Below are 24,249 nucleotides of genomic sequence, written 5' to 3'. Positions count from 1 at the left end.
CAAAACCAAAGTATTTGGTTTAATTTAGCAGATACAAAAAAAAATACTTAAATCATGGTAAAAGTCAAAATAAACACAATATGTACACAACACAGAATCAGAAACTTTGAAAAAAAGTCACTGGATAGATGGAGAAATTTAGATTATAGATAGTAAACGATTATGAGACGTGCTGATGATTCTCTTTTCAGGGCTTAATTTCTCTAATTTTATACTAGTGTTTTACTTAAAGTTAGCTCCTTCTTGAACTTTTTGACTGAAAAAGATCCGTAACTATTAAAAATAGCAGAAGATATTAACGTAGCTGTTCATTGTGAAATATAACTACATAGATAAAAGCACCACAACATACTTTTTTCCAAAACGATTTTGTGAAGATTAGAATGTCCTTTAAAAGTTGCTATAACTTTTACTTAAACATGACCTTGTACTAACACTACACACTAACACTACACAGTGTTTTTCAGAAAAACTCAACCAAAGATTAGTGGATTTTCTGTGAGGGACTTTGGACAAGAGCTGTGGTCATAATCTTGTTACAATGGAATAAAAGATCCATTCACTATTAAAATGAATCCAAATCAATATTCAGTACTAAAATGAAAACCAATGGAAAGACTTGCCCTTCACAAAAAGTAATCAGTGAAGAACTCAAATCCATAACTTAAATTCGCCTAAACAACATTTCACAATTCACTAAGTTAGGAAAGAAATTAAATGAAATTAAATGACACTGAAGGCAGAATGCTAACAGATACAGTCCTGTTTAAGGCCTTTTTAAGGATTAATAGATGATAAAAAGTGAAAACAGGCATTTACTTGGTAAAACAGCGTATAGTGCAAGGTTGAAGGTGCACCAATGAGCCATTTATTTCTAATGATGCAAAGTGAAAATCAATCAATTAATTAATTCTCTGATGCCATAGTAAAGAGATTCTAAGCTGCCATATTTATTAGAAGACGACAGAAGTATAGAAAATAACATTCTTAGATGATGACCCTTTAAACTGTTAATCTGCATAGAATAGCACAGGATTTTTTTCAGCATATATTTACACTCGATTGTATTTTTTCCAATCAGGAAAAAAAATGCTGAGAAGTGCATTCCAAGTCTGCTTGGTCCATATTTAAACTTGGATATTGCTGCTTATTCCAAATATAGTTAAAAGTATGTTGGAATGAGCAAGCAAAAGGAATGGGCATTAAAAAATCCTTGGAATTAAAACCATATATTATATGGTATTTTCAGTTCAGTGCAATTATATCATCATACAATTTACTTAGCACTTACTTTACATTTTTATGATAACTTTTCTAATTTTCTTAGGGTAAAAACTTGGAGGAAACCAGTCAGTTAGCTCCAGATATTTCCCTTAAACCTTGAAAAAGTTTTGAGATCCTCAATACAGAAACACATTTTTTCCATTGATGAAGCACACTGAAATTACATATCTGAAATTTAATCCAGAAAATACATCAACATAATTAAATACATGTTTTAGGCTAACTATCTGCTTTACACTTTTTGGAATTGTCTTACTTAAGCCCACAAGGGCAAATTAAGTTTTTCCTTACCATTTCTTAAACTTTCATCCATTTTATGATATGGATTCTTCTAAACAATGCAATATTTTAAAATCTTGGGCCACAAGTAGTCCAGGTTCCAAACAATATTTTAAAAATAGAGTGTGTAGCAAACATATGGTTTTATCTTTACATCAAACATTTACTTCCTCAAAAGTATTTCAAGCCAATGGGAATTTTCATTCTAGTAGACTATGCAACAAGCTGTGTATAGACAGACTTTGCACTCCAGCTGTAGCAGTAAAATTACTGAAACCATAATTCTCTTAATATTTAAATAATATATTAAAATTTAATTTTCAGCACCTGGAAGAATCTGTTTGTGTGCCAGCAAATTAGGTAGTTGGGCCTGGAGCTGCTATACATAAGGGATTCAAAAACAACCTATCACAAATAATTACTAAAAGCAGCTGTACTCTCAGCACCAGTCATTTAAAAATCAGGTCAAAGTTTCCTCAATTCTTTTTCCATTTCCAAGGATTTCTGCAAAACAGTTCTGTAGTTTTTATATTTTTGTGTTGTTTTTTGTATGTTATGATTTTTTACAGTGTTGATTCTTATAATGGCAATATCTGAGATTTTTAGCTTTCCTGATACTCCAGGCATTTTATACCTGATGGTTTCATGACAGATTATAAAAACATGCGATGTTCATTTTCTAATACGTCTTTCAAGATTTTTATAGGACAGAAAGTAAATAGTGTAATATGAAAAAGCATTCGCTGTTATACAACATACGTGCCTTACATGCATATACACATGGCACTAAATACAATTCAACATAGACAAATACATATATACATACTTTTTAAAAACCAAATATATCATGTGGCTCAGGAAAAAGGATTATTTGTATTGTATGCTTTAATTTATTTTTCAGTTGATAGTTTTAAGGTGGAAAGTTTTTATTTTAAAAGCATTTTCCAAATTATCTTTTCTCAGAATCACTTTGTTTTTAACTGATTTCCGGAATCAGCTTTCTAGCAAGCCCTACCAACTTTATGATCATTTGTAAAGAAAAAAGCCTATGTACCACATTTTTTTATCTCATAACTTTTCAAAATGATTTATAATAACATAATACAAGATCACATTTTTTACCCTTTAGATAGGATTAATATTTGCACTGGATCTGAAAATTTTTAAAAGTTCAGAAAGATTTAGCTAGAATCCCATATTTTATAATTTTAAAATGTTCTAACCTGCATTCCTACACATTGAAGTAAAAAGACTCATAATGAAAACCATATATTTTATAATGACATACTGAGAAATAAAACACATTACCCTTTGGGGGGAGAGAACCAAGCATTTATACACTACTACCTTCAATCACTTGAATGCAAGTCATTCACACCACCACTATTGCTAACAAGGCATCCAATTTACGAAACAATGAATATTGAAATTACATTTAAAAAGTACAAATGACTGTCCAAAGAATGACACTGAAAAATATTAAGTAACAGCTCTACCTCAAGATAAGCCTCACAATTAAAGACTTTTAATGAAGAGAGCCTTCAAAGGCTAAATCAGGAGGCATTGATTAGATTGCTTCTAACTTTGTGTTTTGACACCTTCATCTTTCATGGCATTATATTGTCTCTGTGCATCTTACAAAGGAAGCATTTTACTAAGGCCACACATGAACAGGAGACAGCAGTGCTTATAATAGAGACTGTCAAGGGTGTGAGCCAAAATGGGTCTCATTTGGATTTCAAGTGAAGAAAACTCCTAATGCATTTCATTACAATGTATGTGAACCTCTGAAAAGAACGATGGATTGGGATTCTCATACCTATTAATTTATTGAAATGGATTCAGTTTTTTCTTGTATATCAAGAGGGACCATGTGTTTCAAGCAAGGTAACAATATTATAGTACCAAATAACTAAATATGCCATGATGACGTATACCCTTCTGCAAGACAAAGAGGATGCCATTTTCTTGATAAGTGGGATTTGAGTTCAGAAATAAATCCTACAATAGCTTGGCAACAAATAAATATTCTTTGTTACTATCAGATTTAAACATATGATCAGTAAGCTGTGCAATATAGGAATGGATTCCATCTTTGAAACCACAGCATGTTTTTACCATTTGAAATTGCATACCCTCCCTTCCCCCTCCCAAATTATCGTTCAGGTATGGACTTTTTATTTCACTGAGAGATTGAGTGATGTAATTTGGGTGCCACCTAAATAAATCACTTTTTATTAAAAGATAACAGAATAGGATGCAGAAAAGTAAAAACATTCAAGAAAATTGTAATACATTGCAGATCAACTTAGCTCTAGAAAGATGCCACAGCTACCATATCACCAATTATCTTATTCACAGTACAAGAAGTTTATATAAATACTTATTTGTCTTTTTCCCACTTTAACTTTGATAACAAAATCTATAATCTACTATTCCAGAACTGTAAATTCTAATTTATAAAGAGAACAGAATACAAAATCCTTTTGTGTGCTAAAAAATTTTATCAATATAACTATTAAAAATATAGCATATTTTCTCGTTAACCTTAGAAGTGATTGATTGTGCTACAACAACAACATTGAGTAAGTTCAAAGCTCATCTATTTTAAATGGAAATCTTACAACCTCCTAGTTAAACTAAAGGTTAAATATACATAAAGTCTTAAAAGAAGACAAAAGTATTATGTATATATGTAGCTGATAAGCAGAGTACAGAAACACATACTGTTCACATTTAAAAAGCCAAGGCCTTAAGAAACCCTCTATTGTCACACAAAGATTTCAAAGGTAGAGTCAAAAAGTTTGGTATCTACGGATTATTAAGAAACTATGTTCATTATGTTTACAGGAATTGACTATCAAGTTCAGAACTTCACTGACATCACAATTACAACAGAAAGAATTCAGCAGAACCATGATTAGAGATAAAGATGTGCTTGCTCTCACAAATCAGTTCTCAACAAACATTTTATTTGAAGTAAGAGGGAAGACACATTTAAATTGTTTAATAACAATTACAAAAATGCATATATGCAAAAGTATATAACTGATTTATTTCTTTATGTATAGCATGCAAAAGCAGAAATGTAAGTGAAGTGTAAATATATATACGTACTCTCTATAAATTAAACAAACATTTAAAAAATTTTCAGCATTTGAATCAACATGATTTTTATACTTATGTATCATGTGTTTAAGTGATGCATGCACAACAGAGAAATCAGTAAGAATCATACAAAACAAAATCAATCTTAGCAATAAAGATTGCAGATTTTCACATGCAACAAAAAAACACAGACACGTATTTACTTTATTTTTTAAGAATAGTCATAATTAAATTAGTATGATGTATGTTCCATATTTTATCTTGACAGTTTCTGCATACTCAGGCAGAGTCCATTAAACACAAGCATACAGCAGCTTACTTGTTGAATTATGTATTTAAGTTCTTAAAATTACTAGGGATTTGACTAAGATCTGCACATGAATACATATTTTGGACTTAATTTTCTGCACTGGCATTTCTGTCTCTAAATATACTTTAAATTCTATCACGAATTCAGTTAAAATTAGGCTTTTCCACGACCTTACAAAGGTAATAACTTTATCTTTTAAATGGAAGCTTTATGACATTAGGAATAAAATCAACATTTTTTCAGTTGTAAAATTTGATCCATAAACTAAGTGATATACTTATGTTAATTTACCTTTTGAAAGATACTGTATGTTGCTCATTCTTTTTGACAAGGCATTCATACTGAAGACATGTTTAAAAACACTGCATTTTCTCTCAATAAGGAAAATCACTTTATCCACTATCATACTCATTCAGTGTCAATAAGAAAACAATCATCAAATACTTATTTCCAAGTTCAACTTGTTTTACTCTGATTTATGCATGCTGTCCAAATCAGTTCAAATTCTTTCAATTCTACTTGGTATTCTTGGTAATGTTTTTAATAGTATTTGACATTTTAAAAGAACAAGGAGAAAACAAAATTTTATACGTATTATAGGTTTGTGATCTGGTAATGCTCAAAACCTTAATTTTTTATAAGGAAAACACCCACTAAAATTAAATCTGCTATGCAGATTTCAAAGTAATAAAGATCTGATCGAGCCCATTGAATAAGGCAATTGCATCGGTTGTCTAAATGGTAGCAATGTCAATGTCAGATATGTGGCTATCTTTTCATCTTGGCCTATTCTCAAAAGTAAAAATCAAATGTTTGAAGGACATTTCACTGACCTGTTATGGCCTCTGCAACTCTCCAACACAATACTACTGTTCCTTATAAAAGTGCCACATTTTGGATAAAAACCCACTTCATCAACGATGCCTTTGCGACATCTGGCGGTCTTTATTATACATAAACTTTAGGTTTGTTTTTTTGTTGTGCGTTTTCAGTTGCTGTTGAGTACTTTTAGTATAGTAATTTTATTCTATTTATTTATTTATTTGCAAACCTACCAGCATGTGAAACTTTAGTCCAAAAGGCTTTGATACCCCTTAGCAGGGGAACAAAAGCAATCTAGTTTGCAAAAACACAAGGTCTACCATGAGTCCATATGGAGCAAAAGGTCACAAATCTTGAGACGCAGTGACATCATAACAATAAGACACTTTTGAGACAGAAGCTGACTCATTTTGAATATAAAAAGGACACTGATCAAATTCTCCCACGCATTTAAAACTATGGAGAAGAATAAGCATGAGAAGAACCTGAGGCAGATGCATAACCAAGGAGAGTTAAAACAAACCCTTAGTTTTCACAATTACAAGACGCCACTGAGAACTTGACAAGTCTGCTTCAGAAGATTTAAAAGCATTACTTTTATGTCATTATCAGATGCTGAGAAAATTTTATTAAAGAAAAAAACACTCAATTCACAGGGTGCATGCTCCCTGTAAGAACTCAGCTCTTTTAAAATTAATTCAGTTATGCCAAAGATTGTTCTACACGTTTCAGTTCCATTATTTATCATTTCAATAAACTATGAGAAAAGTATTATAAGCAACAGAGAAATTATCTTCCTTTCTTTATCCTTCTTCTTTAGTTATTTCACTGAAGTAGGAAAACCTCATTCTAATTTCTTTATTACAGTAACTGCAGGAGTATTTGACACCAACTTTGTGAAACCATAACTTTGTTATTTCTTAGCCCAGCTGGAGGAACTAGTGCATTTAAACTTCACTTATTCCAACGATTTTTATTTTAAACCAACAGATGATACAGTAATATAAAAATAAAATGCATATTACTTGAGATATAGAGCATCTCTTCTTTAAATTCCACTTTGCTGCATCATGGTGAAGATTCAGTTAAACACACTAATGATCCAAAATAAGTAACACAACAAATTGTTTGGATATAGGTTTGTCCCCATGTAAACAGACACATAGCATGTATTAATGACATTCACAAAGAATTTATAATAAATAATAAATGAATCAAATTGAAAAAATCTCTCACAACTGCTCTTGGCATGGACTTGATTTAGTGAACAGTCTAATGGTGTAGTTCACTCTTGCCTTATTTTACAACAAAAGATTTCTGTATCATTAGAATATCTAATAGGTCCCCATAAAAGCTACCATTCAAATTTTAATTAATATTTCAGTAGCCTATGTTTTCAGTGTACTTATATGGAAAAGATACAGAGCATGCACTGTGGTACATGATATGCAGAAAAGACTCTATAACTTGAGAGAGATGAGAGTTATAAAGTAGGTATGCAGCGCTGAGGTGCACGGGGATAATTCTTCCTAAAGCATGCACACCAAAACTTTAAACTACTGTTCTATTTATTTCTTAAAAGCTTAGGATTACACAATACGCTTAATATATATTCATGTCTTAGGCCTGCCTAGTCCTGCCTACTTTCGCTTCATATTCAAATGAAACAAAAGTCCTTTTGCATTTGTGCCTGTCTAATTCAGGGGTTGTCGGGGGTCTCTGATGAAGGCTTCCAAACTCTTCATCCCACTTGAACTTTTCAATTTTGTCTTTGGAGCATGTGTCTTAGCCGTTTGGGCACATTCCAGACCTTGAGATTAGTTCTTGCTGGTTTAGGGTTTTGGATTTATCACTTATCACTGGTAGTCTTGCACCCCTCACCCTGTTTGCAAGTCCTGGCTCCATTTATCACAAACCAGTCTGCCTTTCCTCCCGATTTTTGCAAGCATAGGAAATGTCAGGCATTCCTCATTGCCTTGGTTTTTGATGAACTATTCCTTACTTTTCAATTCCCTGTCTCACACAAGTACATGATTCTTTGCAGATTACAGACATGTAACCAAATATGTGAGAAATACAGGCCAAAGAAACACTGTTAATTCTAAGTAGTCTTCTCATGCCACAAAACTGCAGGCATACAATCTAGCCTAACATATTGAATTGAAGTCATTGTACTGAATTCACAGGGACAACTCATTAAGAACGTGAATGAGCAGATTCAGTATTACGTTTTAGTATGGAATAAAAAGATTGTAATCATTAAACTCCATGGACAAAAATTCAGCATGTGGCAGCATGGATAGGTTAAAATCAGAAAACTAAACTTAATGAATTAAAAAAAGAACACATCAGGAAATGTCATAAACTGATGGAAGAATTAAAATATCATGGTATAAGGAAGAGCTTTCCTTCTGCAAGAGAAGCTCAGTCCTGACTGAAATAAATATAAATAAGTAAACTGGCAACACATACTTCTAGAAGCATCAGAGCAACTCCTTTAAGTGCTGTGAAGGAAAGCATGGTCTTTTTAGACTTCAGAATCTATTCGTTTTCTACAAAAAAATTTTACCAGTAGTTAGTTTTACCAATAGTTTAGTTTCATAGTGTTAGAAAACACTATGAAAGCCTGATCACAGAAACCTTGCTCTGGACTCATACCTTTCCTGGTGAAAAAGTAATAGAAAAAAGCAGCACTCTTTGTCAGATGAGTATCTCAGAATTTTTCTCAGAAAGTTATAGCCTGAAGTTAGTTAACTCATATCAGTTAATGTCCAAACATTGAGGCTTGGGCATGATGTTGGAGAATGATCTGTGAGCATAACTTAATAGTACATGAATCCCATAGGTCACCTTGAACCATGAAAATATGGCACTGAAGTTTAGATAGACAGAGATCAATGATCATTCATTTTTAATGCTAAAATTCTGAAACCACTCTCAAATTTTTATATGCAACAACAATTTTCCACTGAGATAAGCAAAGAATACCCAATTGTCCCTGCATTCACTTAGAGGCTGTAAAGTCCACTGTTTCTATTGCATGATCTGACAGTGACTTCATATGAAACAATAAATAATGCTATGCCAAAAATAAGACAGAAAAGGAAAATAAATTTACTGTCAAAGAGCCACTACATATTTTTAAATGTTTCTTTTTTACTTGAAAGACAAGAAAACCTTTTATTTTCTATATTCCATTTACAGAGATTTAACTATATATCACATTAATGCTCTCAGTTTTTATCCAAATGTGCTGTTAAATTAATTACCCATGTAATTATCCCAGGAGAAATCATTATAGTTATTTTATCGACTATATTTATTGACTGATATAATTTCATTAACACTTTCGTGAGAAGAGCTTGGTGGTATTTAAATTCAGTTATCACACTCCTTATTAGTACAATTAAAAGGATAATTTCTGTATTATTTTAGAGAGTGGGTCTTTTTGCAGACGTATTTAATCACTGAGTTAAACCAACAACAGAAAGGTAATGAGCAAAAATACAGGCAATAATTTATGGTCAAACATGAAACAAAACTAAAATTGTCCCTAATCCCAATAGCGAAATCTCTTTGAAATGCAAAACACTGTTGTTAAAGTGAAATAACAACAGTTCTTTCTAAAATGACAATATGATAGCTGTGCATGACTTAACAAGCCCTCCAATAATAAGCAGTAGCACCACATTTGAGTAAACAGAAAAAGTGTGTCACAAATATATCTTAAAGAGAGGTATATTCAAGTATCTGCTTACAGAATCTTGTAAAGGCAAAGAAATATAGCTTTTGATATACGACCAATATAAGACCTTATTGCTGCAATAAAAGCAGCACCATTGTTTCCTTGTCTTTTGCATGTACTATGGTATTCCTGAGCCAGCAGGCACTATAGTTACATACAGTTCAATTGACTTAAATAAAATAAGACCAAAATAACTTTGCAATTTAAAAAAGTGAAAAGTGCGAATTCTAAATTAAATCTAATTTATGGATATGAAGATCAAAAGTAAGGAAGATGTTCTAAAGAGGGAAACAGAAGATCAGACTACGGCTATTAAGAAATGTCTTATCTCAGATGACGGTGGGAAACTGTTCTGATCTGCCTCAGATTTTAAAGACTAATTTTTATTATACTGAACATTTATTTTTGGAAAAATGTGAAAATTAGGGAGACCTAAGAAATTAGCAAATACAAAATTTCTAACAAATTCATACTCCTTGCTCTTTGACAGGGTAAAATTAATTTTTATCCATGGGGAATATATCAATTTAAAGATAATCTGAGAGAAAAAAATTGATGGGGAACTATAAGACCTCTGACTAGACTCCTTCATTCCAGGGGATCCAGAGAGTTTAAGCAAGCATGATGTGGAAAAATTGTACAGAGATTTCATTCTTTGGCTTCTTATTATGGGTTTTTCCCATCAGTGCAGGTAAAAAGTCCAGTGCAGGTTGATTAACTAATAAAATCTTATAAGTAATTTCACTTTAAACATTTTATGACTGTCTACATTGCAGCACTACAGCATGATTGAATCTTTGCTCCAGATAATTTCTGTAGTAGGGGTAAGTGCTGGAAAATCATGAAAAAAAAAATTGCCAGTCATTTATATGCAGAAAATCCCTGTATAAATTTTTTTTCTGCCAAAATTTCTGTGCGTATTTTCTGTGTACAAAAATTTATATTCAAAATGTTTACATTAATCATTGCAAACAAAACTATGTTTCCATTTAAATGAATATGTTGTTGTATTAAAATGAACAAAGGGTGAAAACTGTATCAGTGTTTACTTTTGTTTTCTAAACTACACAAACTAAATAGTATTCCTTGGAAAACAAACAAACATTTTTGTAAAAAAAAAAAGGAATCAATAATGAAAACACTAAAAGAGCTTAAAAGACAATAGTTTAAGAATGTTCATAGATGTGTCTTGTTTAACAGTTTTGCATGTTGGATGTGACTTTCACAGTCTGTTGGCTGTTGCAGGAAAGCCATCACATCTGTGACTTGGCTGTTGATTAATGAGTCTTTCACTTCTTTGCTAGCATCTGAAGAAGGGCTGTGGCAATTCTAAGCTTCACTGGTTTACTCGCCTTCAGCTGTAGTCCTACCAAGGTATCTTCCATAAGGAAAATCACACCTGGTTAAGGCTAATGAAAACCTTAATATGTCATTTTCTAGACAAGTCAAAAAGCATGTAAAACCAGACAAAAGATGTATTCAAGCAACATGAATGCAGTTTTGTCATAACCTGTCAATCTAAAGACTAACATGAAAAAGCTTTCTTCAATGACATTTTACACTGTCAACTATTGGAATGACAATTCTTAATTCCCTCTTTGGTATATAAGGCAGGATGCACAATGGTTTCCCACTCTTCACAAAGACTAAATTTTGTTGTTAGACCCTAGAAGGACGTTAAGAGGGGAAGAAAAATCCCAATCAAAAAGTTTTTCTGGGTTGAATCATCAGCATCAGAAACGCCCAAATCACAGAGTATAGGCAGATTTTAAACTAACTACTCACTTCACAAAGTGACTTCATGTAAAACTGACCAGCTTTCCTGTATCTGTAAAACTTCCAAGGTCAGTCTGACATTAACAACTGGACTTGAGGAAGAAGCAGTAAGATCTGTGGGACTTGTCATCCTTTCTCAAGCAGTGTCAGCCAGGCAGGACAGAGGAATTATATCTAGGAATATATCCATTACATATATATATATATATATATATATATATATATATATATACATATGTGTATATATATCTATATCTATACACACACACACATACACACCTATGTATATACACCTACATATTCATTAGTGAGGAGCCAAAAACTTTGGAAAAGCGTGCAGATCTCAGACCTGGAGCCACTACCAGTCCTCAATACCTGCTTTGTGAATATTTCAAGGTCAGGAGAAAGCATACAGTCTTCCTCATCTCCTTCAGAGCAAGAAAAACTAATGGGACTACCACTTCCTAAAATGAATGCAAGGTAATTCAAATTAGATAAGCATTAGATAAGGTCTCACTAAAGCTGAGTCACCTCCCCTTTGTTGTCACAAAGAAACTGTGCATAGCAAGAGGCACCACAGATCAGCTACTACGTGGTAGCAGCTTTGTATCTTAAATTTAGTCAAAAGAGCTAGGTTCTACTCTTTGCTTTGCTACTGACTAATATTGCAGTGTAGAAGAAACCTTAAAAGTGAGTTGCACAACCAGACTTTCCATCTGTTTAACTCTGATATTAATACTTCCCCCTCTACCTTACAGGGGACTTGCATGTCTCAGCTCATTACAGCTTGCAAAGAAATTGAGATCCCTTTATGGAAATTGAATTACTCTATATTACTATAACTTTGATGAAAAATCTCTTATCTAAAAGCAGCAAAAGGAAGAAACAATGCCTTGATGTACAAGACAGACTTTTAGCTTGTCAGCTTGTGTCCTGCAGCCTCTTCCCTTGCAGGTGTAGCAAGAAAGTCTATAGATAAGACGAGAAGTTAAGCCACTGTGTACAATCAGGGAAGTCAGTGCTTTGAATGCATTAATTCACATTCACACATCTAGCAATTAATTGTTACATTTACAATCACTATATAACTCTGTATCTATTAAGAATGAAAACTTGGATCAATAGGGATCTGAAAGAGGAAAGAGAACAGATAAGAAAAACAAACATGAGTATCTTCACTTAAAAATCCCTAGCTAGAACAGGAGCTGAAAGAAGGGCAAATTATATGCAGATATAAAGAAAGGAAATACCTGTTTTTAAGGAAAGCCACCTGAGTCACAGGATAGCAATCACCAGGTTAATTAGATAGTGATAAAAAATGCCAAAGTGCCAAGTGATGATTTGTAGCACACAAAAATGCCTAACTATGAAGAAAAGCTATATACTTCTAAAGGAACCAACGAATCTTAACAATAAATACATAAATGCATTATTAACACAATACATTGAATATACCTAGCTGTATTCCCATCAAAGCTGTCCCGGTACTGGGCAGGACAGAGTTAATCTTTGCAGTAGCCAGGAGGGGGTATGGCTGAGACCTGGAGGTTACTGTATACCACCTTATGTAATTTTCTGGGGATGGGGAAAGGGTTCTCTCCTGGGCCAGCGTAACGATGATGGGGGGAGGAAGCAGTTGGGTATTATCTCTTGTCAGAATGTGAATTGCTTCTTGTACTCTCTGTTGTTAGTATTGTTGCTGTTACTACTTTTTTTCTTCTGTTTCTTCTTTCAGTGCTGCTTCCAGTAAATTACTCAGGATCTTTATGTTTTGTGCCTCAAATCCTCCTCTCCATAGCACCACGGTGGGGGGAAGGGGGAAGGAAGAGTAAGCAGTGATTAGGAGAGTCTCAGCAGCAGCACTAAATTGTGGAGTACCATTCCTAAACCAAGACAAAAGCATATGAAAGGATATAAAAATGTGAACAAATGTGATCTAATTTAAATGGGGAACTAAGTTACTGTGAGACATTATTAGAAGAAAGAAGTTTGGATCACAGGCCTCTGCCCTAGCCAACATGCTGTGCTTACTGCACTTTTAAATGCAAAATGATGTACCAACACCACTTCCTTTTTTTTTCATTCATTTTATTGTCACTTTTTCTAGAAGCCAGGTTTTTGCAACAAAAAAAGCACCAAACTAGAATGAAAGCTTATTTAAGCAATTTTATAGTTGTTATTTAAAAGCGAGGTGGTAAGTACATGCTTTTGTATCACAAGGCTAGCAAAGGTCTCATCATAAAGGACTTCCAAGTATTAAAAACTAACTTGTATTAAGTAAGGTTAAATGGGATATGGCAATCCTTGTGTTTTTAGCACTTTCTCTTGGAGACTGTCATCAGGAAATTTTTTTTCATATGATTCATCAATATATCTGCAGTAGAGAGAGACTGATAACAATCAGAAAAGCATATTGCATATGAGGAGCCTCATCTTTAACCTCATTTACTTGTGTAATTCATGCTGTATATATGATAGGGGCTTGAGTGGCAGTCAAACAGTGTGTAATCCTGTTCCCTTTTGCGTACTGATGCATGTTCTGCCACCAAAGCTTTAAAAGTGCCAGGCAGGAAACTAAGCCTACTTCTGACAGATTTTTTAAGGTCACAGTACAGTTTGATTAGCTATGTCAGAAGAGGATAAGCAGACGAAGGATAATCCTTATGGTGACAGATGTGACATATACCTTGTTATTGACCAACTCATTTATGGAACAGGATCCTTGCTCACTCAGAAAGGTCAAAGTGGGATTTTCCACAAAATCCCATTGGCTTTTTTTGGTACATCCAGCACTAGGGTCTAAACCTGACTCCGTGATTAACCAAGAGATGTACAATAATGGATTCATACCTTTCACCTGCTTCTTTTGATACAGGAGCAATGAGATACTGCCTTTCATAGCCTCCCACACATTTTAGAAAGCCTGTTCTCATATGCATTATAAGGGCATCATTTATAGTAACACCAAGCAGGTGATGATTACTGCAATATTAATGGCATCCTAGTTCTTCAGCAGCCATCATTAATAGTTGACTTGTAGCTGTAACAACAATATGAATTTCCAATATCCAGCAAATTTGGATACAAAAGGTCTGGGAGCATCAGCAGTTTAGAAGACAGATTAACGTATCTAAAAGTATACTAGATATAAGACTGCTGTCCTCTGCCACGCAGATAAGCTCTCTGTCTTGGCATTAGGTCAGTTATTACTCTTCCATCATTTGTTTCTTTCTACTCTTCCATCATTTGTTTCTTTCACAAAGAAAATTGTTAGAGAACTTCCTACCTTTTAATACCCTGGAGCTTTTTTCTCTCATTGCTCAGATTTATGCTTTTGTAAAGTTTTACAAAAATAACTTTGACAGACAACAAAACACATGCAGTCTGCTGGCATTCTTTTCAGTTTCAAAACCACATAATAAATTTTTCCACACATTGATAAACTAGATTATAAAAGTGCATTTTCTGGATATCTAGATAATCAAAAACACAATGAATATAAACATTTTCTATAAATAGTTCACCATATGGCTATCATTCTCAACAGATGGTGTCTGTGTATTCACTAGAATATACAAGAGTTATGCAAATTTTGCCCTGCAATCATTCAAAATTCTAAACAAGATTTTCTTCAGTTTTATTAAGCTTTATCAAAGTCGAAACACATCATTTTATCACCTAACTCAAATATGTGGGAAAAATGTCATAACTATATTAACAAATGAATTTGCAAAAGGCAGTACAGTTGAAACGGTTTTTTTATATAGACACTAGGTACATGATTTTCTCAATCCTAGGACAACACACTACTGCTATTGATAGTTTTTACCTACCCAAAAAGCAGACCCACTTGTAAACAGCCAGCAGTTCATCAGAAAAAATGCAGTCTGGACCATGTTATGAAAAAATGTGTAGTCCAAGGTATCTGAGAGTTTCTATATAATTTGCAGCAAATATTCTCATATGCATTTTAAGGTCATCAGTTATGGTAACCAAGCAGGTGATGATTACTGCAGTATTAACGGCACCCTAGCTCTTCACCAATTATCATTAGTCGTTGACCTGTAGCTGTAGCAACAAAGTCTATTAGAAAGCCTACAAATTTTATACAGTTTTAGTAAAAAAAACCCACTCATTTTTTACAATTTAAAAGCCAATATATAAATATCTCCATGTTTTCTACTGGGCAGTTCAGAATATCTATCAAAACAACACATGACCAAAAGTTGACTAGATATAAACATTTTCTGGAAAGCTCTTCTTGAGCTACACTGGCTTATCTGCTGGAAATCATATTCTAATTTTCAGTCTAGACATTTTTATAGCATTTCTTATCCACTTGAAAAAATACTAGTTTTAATTTCTATAGTTTTTCAAACTTGTTACTGTTTCTCACCTGATGCACTTATGGTAAAAATAACACATTCCCATTCCCCTCTCAGTTAAGTTGCTAAGTTTTCTGTTCTGAAGGTCCTGACTGATATTAGCTTTGTCAGTCATGACTTCTTCTCTATCTGTTCCTATAGCTCCCATGGCGCTCCTGTAGCAGGATCTACATCATTCCAGCTAAATCATTACTTGTTCCTGCACAGACACCAGACACCTTTGTGGAACCTCCCTAAGTGCAGAGGAGGGAATCCCAGCCAATCCTCCTCAGAACTGCAAATTACTGCAATATTGGATAATGGCTTCAGGATACAAAAATGTCTCTTTTTTTTACCCCTCTTTATTTTGACAGGAATATCATTACATTATCATGATGTCTTCAATGCACCTGAAAGTCCTGCACAACTGCAGAAGGCAGTTGTGCATCTCAAAGCCCAGCAAAACAATAACATCTTCTAACCATGTACAAGTCGCCAAGATATTCCTCTGAAAATCAAGGGCCATAATTTTAACTTACATATAAATGAGAGTACATGAGAAGGATAATGCATGGTACTGAGCTGTGGAATTATGTCTCAGTGTTCACAACGCACGAGCTTTTTGCGTACTGCTAAGTACTTTTTGCAGATTTTCAACACACTGATTTGGCCAGACAATACCAATTGTAGCTTGATGAACAGGACACTGATTAAAAGTTGAGATATGGGTGATTAAATAATAATTGCTCTTCTTGCTTTAATACATGTATTAGAGGTAAGGAACCCCTATTTGTTATTCGAGTAGCTAAGGATGAATAAGTGATTCTAAGACTTAAAAAAGCAGCACGTTTCTGTGTAAGTATGGAGGATATTTTTTAAAACTTGTGTAAATCAATTACATAAGTTAGTTGAATATTAATGGTCTTATTACTAAAAGATACTGTTTCAAGTATAATTGACAAATAAATTTTAACTTTTATTCTTGCAGCATGAACTATACATATAATATATACACATATATATTATTTTTTAGTAAATTAAAATGAGATGGGTTGAAGTTTGTTAAATTGAATGGGCTTAGAGCTTGCTAAATTAATGTTTTGTCAAATTATTTAAATTGATTCAATGCTGCTTTAAACTTTTTCTAAAGTTCTCTGATTTTCTCAAGTTTGCCAGTTAAGTTTTTGCTGGTTTGACTCTTGAGGAATATCTTGTCAGTATGCCTCCCTTGCATCTAAGTAGGGTACGTATATAAAGCCTTGAAAGCCCCCTTTGAGGGACTCAGTGAGAGGATTCTGGGGCCTTACAACCACCACATCTTTAATTTGAAAAATTTCCTGGATACTTTTACTTTGAAGATCACAGGAATGCATGGATTAGATTCTCATCATTGTGTGAAGCCAGCAATGAATAGTAGACAACAATTCATTTTAACCATTTTAATTTTTAACCAGTCCTAAAAGTCTTCTACTTTCCCCTAACCACCTACCAATTAATTTGCCTAACACTTGCTGGCTCTGGGACAACACTCTCATAACACCCCCTTACCTAACTCCGTCATTAACTAGGTTAGGGGGGCATTTCCCTTGTAAATGAGTCCTCTAAGCATTTTCACTTTTTTTTCTTCCCCTCTCAAAAGAAAGACCATGCTTTTTAAATTTCATATGCAACTGACAGTATTTTTTCTTGAAATATGAAAAGAAGGAAATAATAAATATCATTCCAACATCACTGTGAACTGGTAAAAATACGTTTGCCTGCACAGACATAACTATTCAGGGAAAGCTTTAGCATGTGTCAAAGAAATGCTGCTCCACTTTATAAACTGATGGTTCTGACACAGTTCAAGTATTGCCCATGATTTTGTTTAACTCATCTCAGAAGGGGAACAGTAGAAACAGAATAGGTCCACCATAAATGGGAGGTCAAAATAATCACACACTCATTCAGCTTGAATATTAAGTCTTGAGCACAAGTAAAGCTGAAATTTATGCAGTTCTAGGAAGGATCAAGAAGAACCACCTAAAAATAGGGCTCACTTGAGTCTTACTGAAAGCTTGCTTGAGTAGCCACAAGAAGAGCTAGAATTGTCCTAGTCAGCCAGAAAGTATGAGCAGACACACTTTAGCTATGCTAAAAAAAAAGTCACATAACAACAAGTTGTGTTAAGGATGCTGGTTGCTATGGCAGATACTGGATCAGCTATTATTCCTTATGATCACAGTGGATCTAAACAATCTGTTCGTTTGTAGAGTGGTTGAAATAACAGATCCATGCTCTAACTATTAATTACTGGCATAATGTTGCTTCTAGATAAGAATTTCTTTACCAGAATGGCAATTTTCAAATTAGGAAAGATGACAACAACTAGGGAATTTATTAAATAAAATAAAAAAAGATGATATGACAAGATTCTGAAATACAGAGAAGGACAGAGGAGGCATACACAATTTCTTTCTAACATCTATAAAGAGACCAAAAGGAAAATAAAATGTGTTTTAAGGGAATGGTGAATATGAAATGTCCACACAAAGTGTTTCCCCTGAAAATCACAGCAGTCCTCTGCTCCCTTTGGCTCACATTGATAATAATAACATGAAGTTCAAGAACCAGTTTTAGTCTAAGAGTTTCTATGACAGCCTCTTTTAAAAGGAAAATTAACTTCATTTTAATGAAGGACACGAGATAGCAATCAACAGGAGAACCATCAAAAAACCCCAAATTAATACTGTATTGTCTTTGACATTCAACACAAGTTAGTGAAGTTTCACATTCTGTCTGGCAACAGGTAACAATGGACATCAAGAAGAGAATTGAATAACAAATTTTTGCTGGCGTGATTTTTTGTGCAATTAAACTTCCGGAAAAGAACAAGTTGGGTAGGGAAAGAAGTAACCTTAACTGAATTAAGACTGAAGACTCAAAACAGACTGCACAAGTATTTTATATATGAAAGTGAAGGAAGAATTTAATGTTTAAGACAAACTGCTAGTGATAAATAGAGAAAATGGGACAAAAACCCCAAAACCTTTATGACATGCAAATTCACACTTTTGAAGTTTTCACACCCAAGTTTCTAGATAGAGGAACAGTCCACTTCAAAGATGACTAATAGGATCTTATTAGGTATCATCAGGAGGATTCAGAATTAAGAATGTCTAAAGTTTAGTCTTACAACATGTGAGTCTTCCAGTTTTCACAAGTATTATTTCACAAAGCAAATATTATTTCGAATATTTCACAAGGCAAATATTAACAAAAAACAACAAACAAACAAAAAATAAGCCCTAAAAAATTCCATCTAAATTTTTTCTGAATTAAAGAAATTGCTGTTTCTGAATTAAGCAGTTATATTTTATAAGTGAAAAGGCAATAAAACGTGAGAATAAGTTTCATTAATTAAAAACCATTAAGGAAACACTTTCTCTTTATAGCTACACTTGTCATGTCCCCAACTGAATTTAAGATACTTTGCAACTTCAGTAAACATAGCCTAAATTTTGTGTTGAAATTTCCCTGAGCAGTATAGGTTTGCAAAAGTTACTAATTTTTTTCCAAAGCATTATTTAAATGCAATATCAATATATTCTGTCTCAGACAGAAAGAACAAATTATACACCTCAAAACAGGAACTGAAAGCCATTTGAGTATGGATCAAATACTATAGAAAAAATGCTGCTCCGTTTTAACACTGCGTATTTAAAAAGAAATGCAGAGTTTGTTTTATAAACTTCACCAGTAAAATCCTTTTGCATTCACCATTACAAAGTCAAAAATACAAAAGGAAAATGTGATTATTTGCCAAAATCTCGTTACCTGTGTGTCAGCAGCACCCTGAAGACCGTCTGATTCAGTCCCAAATAACCTGGCAGCAAGCTTGACCAATCCCAGTTCCATTCAGTAATGGCTGACTGTTGATACATGGCAAGATGCTAGTTAGTTATTAATCAGCATTAATATAATTAGTACATCAAAGCGCCAGCTGTGATATACTAACCAAGGAGGGTGGTCTAGAATGAAGACTTAGAAAGATGATATCAATCATGTCCACAGAAGAAGGTTTCTATTCCTTCTTAAAACAGTGGTTAATTAATTAGAGACATAGCCACTAATAAAAAGATAAATCAGTTTTTTGAACCATTATTCTTCCAATTGTTGATGACATTGTGATCAGCTACTTTGTCTGAGAAGCAGACAAAGCAAAATAGTTGGTAACTTTTTATGTAACAGCAATTTGCATTTTCTGCTGTCAGCAAAACGTTTTGTCATGAAAAATTTGGTATAGCTGGAATTCAAGAAATAACCTGTAACATAATTAGAGTGATTTAATGCTGCATTATAAACATCATTAAATCTAGACAACATGAACAAATATAACTCCATATTGCTTATTTGATAAACAAAAGTAATATATATCATCAGTGGGCAGACAAAAGACCATCCCTAACATTATTATTTTTAAACAACTGTAAATCCTGTTTCATAATATTCCTTTTCATTGTCAGCAATGGTGAAGTAGTGACTATGATTCAATCTTCTTGGGGCGAAATAAGTACAAAGTTATTTTTGGAACACTAAAAGAGCACTGAGTAGTTAAAAACATGTTTAAGCAAGTCAAAACAATGGCAATAAACCTAAATAACAGTAAAGTATAACGTGGAGTGCATCTTTTTCTTCTCACAGACAGCATTTGGTTCCTCTGGGAGAGCAGAATCGCTTCAATCCCTCCTATTCCTTCCATCTATATTTTATCATTTGCCTTCTCCTTATTTAATTTACTCCCTAACCCTCATCTCTGCCATGCATGTTAAAGTAAAGTAGAAAAACAAATGCGAAATACAGAGCACGAAAAGGAAAAAAGGGTAAGAAAAAAGTAAAATACTGAGAAAGTAGAAAGTGAATGAATATGAAAAGGTTCCTTGCCAGTGCTCCAGCGTCTTCTACAGGCACTAGTAACGATTTACATTATTGACCCTAGACACTTAGCTATACTGATCACCGTTTTATAAATGGACAGTCCCACACCACTAAATAAATGTGCAATTTTATGGTAAAGGGAGCTGAGCTATTTAATAACATCATTAGCTTGGAAAAAGAAACAGAGAAGAAAATTACAGAATGACTGGGGTTTAAAGGGACCTGAAAGATCACGTTGTTCCAACTTCTTTGCCATGGGCAAGGCATGCCTTTCACTAGACCAGGTTTCTCAGAGCTCTGCCCAGTAGCCTGGAATGTTTTAAATGGATGGGGCAACCACAACTTCTCTGGCCAACCTGTTCCAGTGCCTTGTCACCCTCACAGGAAATAATTTCTTTCTAATTTCTAATCTAAAGCTACTCTCTGTCAGTTTGAATCCATTCCCTTTTGTCCTGTCATTACATGCTCATGTAAAATGTCCTTCTTCATCTTTCTTGTAAGCTTTCTTCAAGTACTGCAAGGCTGCAATTAGGTCACCCCAAAGTCATGTCTTTTCCAGGCTAAACAACTGCAATTCTCTTGGCCTTTCTTCATAGAAGTGCTCCATCCCTCTAGTGATAATTCTGGTGTCCCTCTGGACTGGCTCCAACACCTCCATGTCTTTCCTGTGCTGGGGACCCCAGAGCTGGATGCAGCACTGCAGGTGGGGTCTCACCAGAATGGAGTAGAGGAACAGAATCAACTCCCTGAACTTGCTGGTCATGCTCCTTTTGATGCAGCCCATGACAAGTTGGTTTTCTGGGCTGAATATGAGGAAGAATTTCTTTACTGCCTAGGTGACCAAGCACTGGAACAGACTCCCTAGAGAGGCTGTTAAGTCTCCCTCACTGGAGATACTCAAGAACCATCAGTACCAATTCTCTGCCCATGTGCTCTGGGATGACCCAGAAAGCCCAGATGAGCAGAAAGGTTGGACCAAATGACCCAGTGTGGTCCCTTCCAATCTCACCCATTCTGTGGTTCTGTGATTCTTGATTGGAAGGTCCCCTCCAATTCAAGCTATTCTATGATTCTATTGATTCAAAGATTCAATAAAGCATGTTTCTCTGCAGTGGGAAGCCTTGTGGAATTGTTATTTGTCTCCTTTTTCAGGATAATTAACACTTTTTATTGCAACATGACAATGATTAAGTATTCATTAAACAAGTAAGAAAAGCAAGTATATTTTACAGCAATATAACTGATGAAATAGACCAAAATAGTCAAACATGGGCTAGGAGATTACACCATGTATAAGCAGGGATGCACTGAAAAAGGATGAATTTCTGCACAAGTCTGTAAAGTGAATTTCGTGTCACTGTAATACCACTTCTTTTCAAATATTTTAATTGAATGCTGTAATCAAAAATGCCAATGACATATTAAGAATACATGAGAAACAATGGCATAAGATTTTTTTTAACTATCAGAGTGGGATCAGAAACTATTTAGCATTTTGTGTAATGAATTGATCATGAGGTGCTCCAGCAGAGATTTAGGCAACCAGATCTCTTTTCTTTAACTGTTCCGTTATCAGTAAACTAAATTCTGTAAGTAAATTATAATCCCTTATATATAAGCATGACTTAAAGAAAAGCAGAGAAATGGACGCTTTTTTTTCTTTCTGTTTTTTTTTTTTTGTGTTTTGCCCCTGCTTAGTCTCACTGTTCTGTCAAATCTTTGTAAGTTTAAAGCATTCTTTACTTAACTGTTCAACATATCTGTGAAAGATCCATGAGAAATATTCTAAATGTGAACTTAAGAGTTCTGACATGATTTTTCAAATGACTAAGACCTGTGTACTATTGCACAGATGTAATAAATGTCATTGCTACAATGGGCTTTCCCTCAGTATACTGAACACAGAAAGTGTAAGTAAATGCAAATTGCTCTTACATGCAATAATTCCAATAAAAGAAAAGGACAGAAATGGCTTTTTGAACATCATGATATTTTAGAGGGTACCCTCATTAGACTCCCAAGAAATAATATTCGTTTCTGCTTCATCAAATGTGAACACAAATAATTCCATTTTCATATATTTAGATTTTGTCATTATCATGATCATACTAAGACCAACAAGTAAAAATTATACTATAACCAAGGTTTCAGATTTTCACAAACCTGATTGAATACTTTTGCACAAGATTTTCTGTACACTTGGAATGGGTTGAAGACAGGCTGCTCTTCTCTGCCTTTCAGCGTCAAAGGCAGGCATTGACTCAAGATAACACCATCTTCAGAAGAATTCTCACAAGACAGCTGCTCTTTCAAATATTCCTTTTGGAAGAAAAAGCAACCACAGAATCGTACAGGCCACCTACATTTATAAGTGAAATTTAGTGTAACTGCCTACATTTCAAGCCTAGGTTTACAGAACACTCTATCGAACAGTCAGAAATTAACAACCTCTTAAAAATAGAAACCTTTTCAGGAATATCACCATTTTACAATGAGTAAGAAATAACCTCGGAAAACATGCACTCAACTTAAGCAAAACAGAACAATCTAACCTATTGTTTTGAAATTGTCAAACTATGTGTATAAGTTCTCATTTTTTATATATATATATATATATATATATATATTTGCTATGTATGCGTAGAAGTGAACAACAATTGTTTTTCATGTCTTTTGAATGAAAACTTTTGGAAAACAGTTAAAAATTACTAGTTAATTTTTGGAACTTTTGGAATTTTTGGAAAACTAGTTAAAAATTACTAAAAATGACTATAAATCGATTCTTTGAATAACATGTTCTAACCATGTTATTAAAACACAGGAAATAAATATTCTCCCACTCTCCAAAGCTATTTTTAGCTGCTTAAGCATTCAAGAACTAGAAGTAGTATGATTTGCATTGCAATTTTAGAAACTGTACTGTAACAAATGCATTATTATTTTGGACACAATCTTTTCTGTTTTTACTTCTTTGACTACTCTCTAATCATTACAGGCCTATAAAGTGTTTTGATAATATAGAACCATTTTATGAAGAATTAGATAATAAAACATTTACACATCCATTTGCTGGAAAGACTACTGTGATTAAACAGTTTATTGTTATTAAAATGAAGTCCATAACATGGAGCAAGTACTCAAGGTGAGTCATTAGGATGCGTGGATGCAAAAGCTCCTCTTATTCGCAGTACTACTGAGATGGAATAACATGCAAACTACCTGCCAAGGCATCCTGTGTCTCTCAGTAGGTCTTTCTAAAAGAAGAACTTCACAATGTGTCTAAAATTGCCCAACTATGGCCTGACCTGAAAGGCACAAGATCACTTTCTCTCGTGTGCTGGCACTAGCATATGTTGTGAAACCAAGAAGGAGAAAAATAAAGTTTTATACAGATAAACAACCCATATGATTTCTAGTACTAGTACAAAGCGGGGACCTATGAGTGAAAAAGCACGAGGGCAAAAGAAAGAGAAGGACTGTCTCTCTGCTGGTTGCAGTCAAATGTCATGTCTGACCAAGAGAATCACAAAATTGTCTCAGTGTATGAAAAAAGACCCCAACCAATCAAAAGAAGAAAAATAAATTGAGCTTTTTATTGCTTAAAACATCACAAACCAACTGTGAAAACATACCCTCTTTTAGCT

The 24,249-nt window shown here is 33.9% G+C and overlaps 1 protein-coding gene across 6 annotated transcripts in view; it reads right to left on the bottom strand.

Moving 5' to 3' along the window:
* Positions 1-24,249, bottom strand: part of KIAA0825 (KIAA0825 ortholog) — a 243,702-nt gene that overhangs the window by 91,298 nt on the left and 128,155 nt on the right. For 5 of the 6 annotated variants that reach the window (XM_088156363.1, XM_088156359.1, XM_088156360.1 and 2 more), the window contains 2 exons: positions 22,769-22,924; positions 19,505-19,599 (listed from right to left, as the gene is read on the bottom strand). The exons of the other annotated variant lie outside the window; for it this stretch is intronic. In XM_088156363.1, coding sequence (XP_088012489.1) covers positions 19,505-19,599; positions 22,769-22,924 — 251 coding nt within the window. The remainder of the gene's footprint in view (positions 1-19,504; positions 19,600-22,768; positions 22,925-24,249) is intronic. 6 annotated transcript variants of the gene reach the window in all.

Source organism: Sturnus vulgaris, chromosome Z (genome assembly GCF_052056855.1).
Source record: "Sturnus vulgaris isolate bStuVul1 chromosome Z, bStuVul1.hap1, whole genome shotgun sequence".
Taxonomy (NCBI): domain Eukaryota; kingdom Metazoa; phylum Chordata; class Aves; order Passeriformes; family Sturnidae; genus Sturnus; species Sturnus vulgaris.
The sequence above is the reverse complement of the archived record's forward strand: the minus strand, read 5'-3'. Positions and strand labels throughout refer to the sequence as shown.